Below are 11,779 nucleotides of genomic sequence, written 5' to 3'. Positions count from 1 at the left end.
GGAGAAATAGAGAGACAGAGAAGGAGAGAGAGAAAGAGGGCAGAAGTAAAGGCCAGAAGTGGTGTTGCTTATGCTAAAGGCATTACCTCATTCTCAGGCAGCTCCGACCGAGAGAGTCAGACCACAGCGTTCGTCTCCCTGCTACTCTTTTCTTATCTAAGCATCAACTTTTCTTTTTTCAGGGGAAGTTTTGACTGAGTTTAATCTTTCCTCTAGCCACTTTGCACATGCTCTGACAGAGAGCGGTGACTTCACTCTTCTTTTACGAAACGTCCCCCTTTTCCCTCCTTCCTATTTTTTCTTTTCTTTTTTTCCCCCTGCACGGCACTGTCTGGCAGTATGCCAGTAGTTTTCCTCTCGCTCTGCTCAGTGCTTAGCAAGCTGCTCAGTAGTGAATTAGCAGCCTCAGCGGCACAGCTCCTCTCACGGGGAGCCTCTCCACGGCCACTTCCCCACATCGACTCCCTGCCGCGCAACATCTGGGACCGCATCCCACCACGGGACACCCCGGACACCGCCTCGGACCGCGTCCCCTGCATTCCCAACAGGAGCGGGGCGATGAACAGCTGAGTTTCACTCACTTCCACTTTTGAAACTTTTTCATCTTTCATCTCCCTTTTTTTTGATCTCTCTCTTTCTTGGGACTTTGGAGACAGAGGGACGGAGCAAGAGAGAGGAACGTGAGAGAAAGCACAGACCACTGTTTGCTTTTCTGGGAGGCTGTAATTCTACAACTATGTCGGAGAGCATTGTCAGGAAGATCCAGCCTTTTACCATTGGGACCAAGCTGTCTGTCCCCAGCGTAGCCAAGTGCCCAGATTTTGTGGATGCCTATTTGCCCAGCCAGGCTCTGGATAATTGCAAGTTACAGAACAGCCTCAATGACCAGGTGTCCCTCTACCTCGGCCAGTCCCAGACGCAACAAGTCACCCCCCGGTCGTCACCCACCGCTGCCGGGGTGATTGCAGCAGAGGGACGGCAGGAGGACATGACCAAGGAGGACCATCTCAACAGGAATGGTGTCTCTCCCACAGGTGCCTCTAGGTCCATCAGGAAGATAACCATCTCTGGGAGCACTGAGTCCCCCAGTGACACGGCAGCTTTGGGGGGTGATTGCATGGCTGCACTGGGGACCTCAAAGTTGGAGAACATCAACAACAACAACATGGTCTCCAAGCCTGTCCCCAGGATTGTTGGGGTGAGCTGTGAGAACACGCCCAACTCCCACCTTAAGGTATAAAGAATAACTTTTTTTCCTTTTATCCTTTTATTGTATAACTACCAAAGCAGGCCTCACATACGTGATATTATCAATTTTTCCCCAATACATTACAAATCAGAAATATATGTTCAGCATCTGGACATCCAAGAGAGGCACATCTGTCATCGACTGTTGTAATGGACAGGTTGTGCTAAATGTTGCACTAAACAATATATACTGTTGATAATGAGGCAGACTCTAGATATCTGTTGTTATTAGTGTAACATAATTGGAACAGTGCTGGGTGTGCCATAAACAATCAATTGTAGGATTTTTTTTCACAGTGAGGGCTGGGAAGAACCACTTACAGCACTGTCAGACAAGGCATGTTATGCGTATAGTTTTGCTTTTTACTTTTCTGGTATGCAGAGAACGATTTTTAAAACCATTTTAAGGAGTTTATTACAAAGAACAGTATTTGAAATTTTGTTTTCTGCTGCCTCTCCATCGAGACTGGTTGTACAAATTATTTCAATTACTGTAAATGAAATGAAAATAAATACAGGACAATACGCTCCATTTTTTTTCCTAACGTGATGTTTCCAGTTTCATTGGCTTAATAAAATTACGCCTTATGGAAACAATGACTTGAACAAGTAAGAAGCTACACTGCGTAATGGATTAAACATGGCAGGGGCCATCCACAGTGCGAACGGCGGGAGAGGAGAGAGAAGGCGTCTGCGGAGCCCTCTCTCATCCGCTGTTTACTGGTGAGCGGACTCCAGGTGGTACCGTTTTTCACGGTTCACTACTCGACTCGCGTAATTGTAAGTCCGCATGTGGAGTGGTAATTTGTTGCTTGTTTTAAAGTGTATCGACAGAGTAAACTTTGTTGGCTGAATGTAGAGGTGTCGTCCTAAGACATGGTTATCTGTAATCGGTTTCATGTGAATGGAGACTCGCGTGGCTTTGCTGCTTCCCTTCCTACTACGTGATGCGCTGGCCATAATGGGATACAAACAGCTATAGAACATTGTTGATAAAAAAACAGACTAACCCAGGACATATGGAGAAAATGTAGCTGTAAGCGTGTTTGTTATTAAATATAAACATTTTGTATATCTGTGACGCAGACATGAAAAAGTATTGCTGAGGTAATGCTGAAATGACTCTAAAATGAAATTGCATACATAGTTGTAAGTACATTGACACATAAAATTCATTGTAAAAGAATGAGTAATAACAATTTGACTGGGAGACCAAATTTGCAAAGAGATAAACGTTTTATTTTAAAATGCAAACTCAGTGTTACAGTTGTAACTATGCGCCACATGTTGCTTTTCTACAGTATGTAACCCAATACATTCTCTCGATTATATGCCCATTTTATATGTAAGCCTGCAGATTAAATGTGTCACCTGACTATACACTGCTTAATTGATTTGATTGTATTACTAGAAAAAAACTAATCCAAATAAAAAATGCAGGGTGGGTTGCGTTTATTGAAAACATACGCAAAAACAGTGCCACGTTGAGTGGTTTGTTGCAACACTTTTCATACACTTACTGTGAGTTAGTAATGTTTGGAAATCAATACAAAATGCCTCAGAATGTTTTTCTCTGTCCATCAATCGGCAACCTTAAGCCAGCCAGGCTCTTCCGTCCCCTGAATGGGTTCTGTTCTGCTGTATATAAATTTCCAACTGCTTCTCAGAGCAACAGACGGTAAACACAGTAACACGCATTGACTTTTTGGCTGCTTCCAGGAACTAAAGACTCAGACATGCATAGATTATCACACAATGTTACATTATTCCCACCGCTCACAGCAATGAGATCATCGTGAGGCTTTCATTATGCAAGACAAGGCCACATTTGAAATGGGCTGGTTGTCTCCAGTTACTGCACGTCACCCTCCACCAGCAAGCTTCATACTTAATAGGGCTTCAGTACTTATAACCATTATATTGCGGACAGTACATCTGTAGATATAGCAGAAATGAACTGGTGTCCTGTAATCAGCTATTTCCTCATAATTACTTCCTCACATTGCTGGAGATTGAATCAAGCCAAAGACCTTTTTCATAGCTTTTAAATCTCCCTTAGACCTACTCAAGTGTCTTCAGTCAAAGGATTAATGTGCATTCATATGTTCACAGAAAATCATTTAGCCAGATTTCATACAATATGAAGAGAAACAAACAAAAATCATTAAAAAAAAATCAAGCATGTGTTGTTCTCTAACACATCTAAATATGGAAGAATATATATCTTTTTTTTCAAAGAATATTGCTTGCTCAGTCTTTTTAATTTCCACATTTGTGTATGGACTCATTTTTTTAATTTAACTGTTTAATATAAATTTTTTGTTGTGATAGGTTTTGCTCAGAAAAGATGTGCTTACTGAAGAACAGAGAGATGAAGATGAAGATGAAGGAGCACTAGAGCGCTTTGGGGATATAACCACTTCCATTCATCAGGTATTTATGCAGCACAGGTCCTTACACTGAAATTATGGCTTAAGTGTACAAAGATTTTGTGGCTGTTTATATAGAATTAACATTGATTCAGCCTCAATTTAATAAGCATTATAGCTCAGACAGATTTAAACAATTGTTTATTTCTTGTAAAACATTCAAACTTTTGGGGTTGCTGAAACAAGAAAAAAATGTGCAACACACACAAAAATCAGTTTTATACTCAGTTTTAAACACAAAGCATATTGAATCTGAACCTGTGTTTCTTATGTCTGCATTGCCCCTTGACGCTTGGAATATGAAATGGGAAGCGGGTTGTGGTGGTGGTGGTGGTTTAAAAGTAAATGGCCTTCAGATCAGAAGTTTTCACGCAGTTGAATGTGTTGGGTCAGATATAGATTTAGCCTACCCCAGCTATGTAAATATTTACCCAAACACAGGCACTTTATTATACGGTTATCATGGAAACTCAGCCTTTGTCACTGACAGTAAACCTGTGCCACCTTGTTATGCTCTTCTACGCTGGACACCTGTCCTTTGTCAGGAATTTCAAGTTGTTCTCAAATTATTCTTTTAGTAATGACAGGGTTAACTGCTCAACAGGATGGGGGAGAGATATCATGTCACACTGGAAAGAAACTCTTGGGTTTTTACCCACCCATTTAAGGAACTAGTGGAGCATTTATCGTTTATTTCAGGAGTGCCAGATAAATCAGTGATGATAACTTGCATAACTTAGTCCTAACACTAACATTTTCCAGAGTAACATGGCTCCCTCTGTTTGCTGTTAACTTTTATTCTTTCTCTTTCTAGTGAAACTTGTTTTTATTGTTGAAGGCTTGCTTTTGTTTTTTTTTTTTTCCTTTCTTTTCCAGCAACAGTTTGATTTGAAATTTGCGTCTTCCTTTAGTTATTTCACCTACAAGGCTATTACTTACTTACAACCAAAGTGTGCCCAGCTCTTTGGTGTTGTGTAATCTGAGGGCTGTTCTGTGGCCCATGAATCTTTTGAGATCTGCAAATCTCCCAGTAGTCCCCTAAGTGTCCAGATAGACACAACATATGTGACCTTGATATCTTTAGAACGGTTTTATTCTTCCAGGATATTCCTCTCTTAATTAAATTCTTGTCTTCATAATCACAGGAGAAGGGTGAAATGATCTTCCCTTGTTTATTCTGTCTGAAGTCTTTCTCAGCTCTCTGAGAATTTTACATTTTGTCATGAATCACATCTAAAACAGTGTGTGTGCAGCTATAGCCAGCTGTACATATGATAATGGTCTCTTGGAATTTAGGAAGTGATGTCATGCGTGTGGCCGCCAAGCGGCCAATTATTTTAAGTCCCTAATGCAGTTATACAGAAAAAAAGACACAAAAACAGTGGTGCATTTTTTATACAGCTTTTGGGTTAATATGGGACAAAAACTTAAAAGTAACTGAACTTTGATCTCATCAGCCTTTAGTTTGACCAGTAAAAGTTGTCATACAGTTCAGAGAAGGCCCTTGATGGGCATATTGGATTGTGTTGCATGAACTGCTCCTGAGCTTGAACCTGTGCCTGAGCTCCAGGCCCCCCCGACTCTTGAGTCATCAGCTGAAGTGAGTATTTCTTTCAGTGTTCGTTATGTGCTCTCATCAGAGACAGTGATGAATTCCTTCCTTGTGGAAAAACATGAGGTCAGGGAGTGCGTAAGTGGATGTAAAAATACGGAGGGACTCTAAGCAAAGCGAGTGAGACCCCTCACAGTACCTGCAACTGAAAAAAAGAGAGTGTAAAATGCTGGGAAAGGCTTATATTTGATAGCCATGGGGAAATTAATTATTCTGATCTGTGAACAAGTTCATCTTAACACTGGGTATGTTTTTATTTCCATATCTGATCTTAAATTCAATCTCTGTTTGGTTTTAGCCTTAACTTTGAGATGAGTGTTACCTTTTTTGTTGCTAACACATTAAGAGTTCCAGGGATGCTGAAATGAATAAAGGATCTTGTGGTAGTAATGAGAAAAAAAACACCTGCTTGCCTAAATGTATTATTCAATGTTATTGACAAACTTATTATAGTTATTATTATTTCAAGACTTGTTGTTAGATATGAATTTCAGGAACTGTCAAAGTTAATATTTGTGATGTGGACGAAAAGTGATGCCAATTAGAAAATGGTTAGCCCATTATTTTTTTATTCTACTGCTCTGGGTTCCAACACTATATTATGGAAAAAATAAAATACATACCCTCCTGGAAAGTTGTCCTCTACCTGTCCCTCCTTAGCTCCAGTGGTTCCTGGCTAAAATAGGGGAAAAATAATTTGGAAAAGGAAATTCACTCAGCCACACTCATTTAGCCCCACTAACACATTGGACAGCGCTGACAGTATTATTTCTTAAGTGGGACCTGGGGGCTGTCAGACACACTGGTTGTCTCACGTTGGCTCTTGATTGTGGGAAAAAGGGTAAAATTGAGTTTGTGTGGACCGTTTAACTCTCCTTCCCCCCTGTGGTGCTCTCCAGACTTGCTTTTGCACTGTGCGGTATTCTCTCTCAGATTTTGTCAGGGTAGACATGCAGTGCTCAGAGTTTAACATTGCATATGTCTTTAATGTAATATGTAGAAAAACCATGCAATGGCAGTGTGCTGGGCACATCCTCCTCCCCCTGCAGAACTGTATTTGTATCAGCATGGCTCCACCTGTGTTTCTTGCAGTTCTGTGTGATGAGTGCTTGTCGTGGATCACATAATTCCTGCATTCTGGTGAGGCTCTCTATATGCAGTCTGAGTCTCTGAGTCTCAACATGGCGCAGTAATTAGGAAACTGGATTTGTCCAGATGAAATAATAATTAATAAATAAATAATAAATAAAGGAACCACACTTGATGTCCACTGGCATCGCTTTTGCTACCGGTTTTGTTTCTGGGATTGGCTCCTTATTCCATAGCGACAGGGTGACGGTGAGGACAGGAGGGTCCTCTGTGCTGTGTGGGTTGACTGTGAACAAATCCACGAGTCCTTACTTTCCCAGATGTGCCTGACCCGGAGATCTCAAATGCAGCATTTTATATGAATTTTGACAAGATTTTTTTTTTTTCATTTCTCACATACAACATCCTCTGAGAATCAGTATACAAGGCACAATATTTATCTATTTAAAAACATTTTCATGAATCTACCAGTGATTAGTGCCACGTGCTTTTATGTCTTTGTTTTTGAAACATTGTCTATTCTCAGAATGCTTGAGGGAACATGACACATGGTATAATTGTAGATTGCCGTCTGACTAAAGGGAACCATTTGTCTTTTTTCCCATCTTAACAAGACAGCCAGGGGGAATTAATAATATTGTGAAAGATGAAAGACCAAACTGAATTTCCAACGAGCTACACTCCCACACTGAAGTAACCTTACGAAGAGCAGACAGCCTCAAAGTGGAGACCTCACAAAGTTTTCCCCATTCAAGTAGCAGCTCAGGATCTCAGTCAACTGTTCTGGTCATTTTTCCAGACGTTATGAAAACTCTAAATGACCCCTTTGTCTGTCCATTCAAATTACCTACGATGCAATATGATGGCTTGAACCCCTGCAAGGTGTTCTTTGCTGTTGAACACTGCTTACATGACAATATCTGAGGTAACCAATAGCATTTGAACCTCATCGCTGATTCTGTGTTGCTTTGCTGACAGATGCCTCTGCTGAGAGCCCTATCGCCCAAAAGAGACCTGCTGAAGAAGGTGCCCCTGCCCTGTGAAAGCACAGAGGCGCCGTCCTGTTCCCAGCTCGTCCTGGCCCACAATGACTGCAGCTTCACTCAGTGCAACACCCTGTTCAACAGAGAGATCATGCAGGTACTGACTGACAGCACTGTCAGCCAATTAGAGGCTCAAATGGCAGCGGAGCAAAAGGATTGTCTATTAGAATGGCTTAGTGTAAGCGTCTGTTCGATAACCCTTGAAGCTGAAAGGAGGATAGAGTATTTAAAAGATTTTTCTTTTAGAATTGGATTGTTGTAGATTGTTGCATTGTTTTAATATATGGATATACAGGCTACACTAAATCACATAGACTTTGTCATTTTGTAAAATTTGATCTTTATAGTAACACTTGTGGCAATAGGCTCATTGCATGGTATTTTACAATTTGTTCTGCAAAAATGTAAACTCTGTGTTTGAACCCTGTCATGTAAACAGGAGTTGTAATGGAAAACACATACGCTTATTCTTTCTCCAGCCAGCAGATGCAATAGTTGGCATGAGCTCACTAATTGTGCCAAGAATGAAGATTTACAATGAGAGTTTATCTGATTGTGCGAGAGACGGAAGAGACAATGCCTCCCTGCATTCTTACTATGACATATAGAGACAATGCCTCACTGCAGCTTTACTATGAGTTGAAGAGACAAGGTCTCACTGCATGGTTGTGGTAGGAAGAAGGGACAAGGTCTTGCTACATGTTTGCCGCAAGACACAGAGGCAAGGCCTTGCCCCTCTTGGGGAGGCATCGAACTCCAGGAGCTGTCTGACTTAGAGGAGGGGCTGGTCTGTTGCAGTTTTTCGCGGATATACAGTAGAAAACTTTGTAGATGTAGCGAGAAATACACAGGCCTTGCATGTCTATTGGCCCGAGAGAAAGGTTTTCGTTTTCTTGCGCTGAGCATGCGAGCTGCGCAGGGGTGTGGGAGGGGAGGGGAGGGGAGGGGAAGGGAACAGCCACAAGAGAAGCAATTATTCGGGGGTGAGATCATTGTTTGGCTCCATCTCTTCATGCTGTTGGCCCATAGAGACCAGCTTGAGCTGCACAAAGCTTGCGTTATCTCATTGCGCTGCAGACTCCAGTGTGCAAGGATATTTTTCTGTGTGCCCAGCCCAGCCGCTGTCAGCCTGGACAGATATTTCTCCTCTCTCTCCCTCTCCTTTTTTCAGCTGATGAATTGAGTGGGATCAAATTAACGATGATAAGAGTGAGGAAAATAAGTGTGGCCTTTAGTTAGTATGAGGGATAAAACAATGGGGTACTGTAAATACTTGTAGAGAAATTTCATTATATATCACGCTCAGGAATCAGTGATACTTTTTTTCTTAAAACAGTCATTGACTTTGTGTGAAGTTCAGAAAAGTGCTGTTGATAGGGAAAGTGTTCACTCTTTTAAATAGCCATAGGTCTTCTGGTGGAGCTGGTAAAAAATTAATATTGAGGAATGTGGAAGTAAGAGCGTAAAGAAAGAGGCATCTGTGTCCCATAGGAGCTGAAGAGGCCTTCACACTGTGAAAAACTACTATGCACAAGCCTGCTCATAGAGACTGTCTGCTGGAAAATCTTCTAGGTTATCCATATCCCAGTCCCACAGTCCATCCTCAATGACTCACAGGAACATAGAGTTTTTATGGCACTTTATGGTCCCAGTCAACTGCTGGATCATTGATTGAAGGTGACATTGCAGTGAATCATGTGCTTGATGTACCAGGTTATAGCTTTTGTAACTGATCAGTTGGAAGGCTTCATGTGTTCCAGATTGTAGCTGAAGAGACGCCTCTTGTTTGACTTCCACGCCGATCACAAGTGGAGGCTGTAGCGGTCATGCTCTGAGCTACACAGACTCAAGTGGGAGTTCAGATCTTATCTTCTTGATCCCCTCTCCGCATGAATTTGCTATGGGGTGATAACTTAAAGACTGTCATTGAGAGGAATATGTCATTGCTATTGCTCTGTGTAAACAAGAAGGCTTTTTCTGTCTCAGCCTAGTTCATGAACTTGCGATAGTTTGATGAATGTTTCAATATACAGCTCATCATAAAATAAAATCATGAAAGAATTATTTTTCAAGGATTATCGGTCAAACCTTCTGTAAATTTCCATTTAGATAAGGCTTGCTTAGTGGTTATTGTTTTTGGAATTAGTGGTATTTTAAAAACAGTATTTCTTTTAGTGGTATTCCTAAAATGACAATATGCTTAACAGAAAAATCCAAGTGGGCCGCTGCATAGCTCAGCTTCTAAAGTTCCAGCGCAAAAGACAGGCCTAATAGTTTCTAATACAATAGAAACTTTTACCCCGCACCGTACGCAGAATGACTGCTGGCACAATGATTTACTGACATTCAGTGGCTTCAGACATTTGCTGTGAGGTGTGTGGTATTTTTAAAAACAGCCCATTGTTTTAGGAGGGATAAGGAAACAGAGGTATTTTTACTTCTTATGAGAGCGCTATAACTGAAATGAACACCACTGTAATGGGAGACAGTAGGAGCCTGTAAAAAGTTACCTAAAAAAGCTTGCCTATTTTTATCTCAAACAATCCTCAAGATACTTTATAAAATTAAGGATTAGCGGACTAGATGCCATACATCAGAGCATATCTTTTATGTTTTATTTTGTGTCATGTTCAAACTACATTTCTTTTTTTTGTTCCTTGGTTATAGAACTGTGGCATGAATGCCAAGCATTATGGCAGAAGCACATTTGTTTTATTGTCAAATTAAGGTTAGATTTTTTTTCCCCTGAAATCAAGCACTTTTCAAAGTTTGAAAAGGGTAACTTCACTGAAAACTTAACTTGAATTTGTTTTTCCATCTCTGTATTATTGTAAGTATTCACATTGACAAACTCTGCTTTTGTTTTAATAGTTACATAATGTAAAATCTGTTGTGGTTCTTAATCGAGTTCACATTCGCTAACCCTCAGACAAAATCACGTGTCACATACAGAATTTTTGGTTATCTACAAGGTGTAGCTTAACATTATGAACAAGAGACTTTAGTTATAGGATAGCTACATTACCACTAGGGTACTGCAGCAGTGGAGTCAGAAGAACAGTGGTTTCGTTTTACAAAAAAAAATTGACTTTGTTGTCCAATCCATAATGCAATGTAACACTCATTTTTTCATTTGAAGAAGGCTGTGGATGACTAGCTAATGTCTGTACTGACACAAAGTGAAGTTGCAGTGTGATCCCCCCTTTGAAGTAACCTCACAGCTCAATACTTTATTCTCTTTCTTTAAAAGTATTTTTGCAGACACTATATATATATATATCTATATTTATATATACATATGGCTAGGGAGAACATGAAGAGAAGCAGTCTTATGCATTGTCCACAGTGCACTTGCCAGGAAAAGCCTCAATGCTTCAAATTGTACTTAGTGTAGCATTGGAAAATGAGGAATAGGTTCCAAATAATTCATTTATAAAGTGTTACTCTTTGTAAATGCATCAGAAAAAGGATGATGGATTGTAAGGTCTGTCTTTTCCCTCCTCCTGAGACCATTAATTACAATGCAATCTCACACTTTGCTTGTAGCATGTTCTCAGTAGACCTGGTATATGTTTAACCTTGTGCACACTCTTTAAAGCTTTTTCAAAGTTTTTCATTGTAATAAAATGTTTCCAGAGGCAAGTTGACTGAAGATGGAAGTAAATTGAAGGGATGAAAATTCCTTGACCTCCTCACTGCATCAAAATGTTACAATGACGTTAGGTTAAAAACGAAATATGAGATACTTTTCAGCTTTAAGCTCGAATAAAATGAAAGAGAAATCCTAGCACGTGGCGGGTCTGTTTAGAAACTTGGAAGCAGCTTCAAACAGTCTGTCTTAGTTACACCATCTGTAGCTGGCAAAATTAAATGCTGTCATATGTGCATAAAATAATTCACTCTGGCTTTTATTATCAAAATACACTTTTATTTATTCACATTGGCTTTCAGACACACATCTCGTGTTATGTTTACACTTTTGAAGAAATTCAGCTGCCCATTGACATGAAGTAGGGAGAATACATTTTTACAATTTGTAGGCTCTACTTTCACATACAATTGTATGGTATGTTGGTACGACTGCATCTCAGCAGTTGGTAGAGCAGCACTCTACGCAGGTTGGATAAAAATTCATACGGGCACATGTTTAACATCAAGAAAAGATAAACCAGCGGAGTTGAAACATGTGAAGAAGTGGTTGAATCAAACTAACAAACAAGGGATTAACAGACAGGTCAAGGGATTTGAGTCTTTTTCATGAAACATGGTGATCTGTGCCACAGTGATCCTGGTCCACAGCAAGACGTTTACTACACATTTTTGCTCGATTAGATAATAACTGAAAGTCATTTTTAAAA

General features: G+C 40.3%; 1 protein-coding gene across 3 annotated transcripts in view; it reads left to right on the top strand.

Moving 5' to 3' along the window:
- The first annotated feature begins 238 nt into the window (after positions 1–238).
- Positions 239–11,779, top strand: part of LOC118784680 — a 47,280-nt gene continuing 35,739 nt past the window's right edge. For all 3 annotated transcript variants that reach the window (XM_036539063.1, XM_036539071.1, XM_036539054.1), the window contains exons 1-3: positions 239–1,234; positions 3,580–3,681; positions 7,357–7,518. In XM_036539063.1, coding sequence (XP_036394956.1) covers positions 737–1,234; positions 3,580–3,681; positions 7,357–7,518 — 762 coding nt within the window. In that variant the 5' untranslated portion in view covers positions 239–736. The remainder of the gene's footprint in view (positions 1,235–3,579; positions 3,682–7,356; positions 7,519–11,779) is intronic.

The sequence above is a fragment of the Megalops cyprinoides genome, chromosome 1 (assembly GCF_013368585.1).
Source record: "Megalops cyprinoides isolate fMegCyp1 chromosome 1, fMegCyp1.pri, whole genome shotgun sequence".
Taxonomy (NCBI): domain Eukaryota; kingdom Metazoa; phylum Chordata; class Actinopteri; order Elopiformes; family Megalopidae; genus Megalops; species Megalops cyprinoides.
The sequence above is the reverse complement of the archived record's forward strand: the minus strand, read 5'-3'. Positions and strand labels throughout refer to the sequence as shown.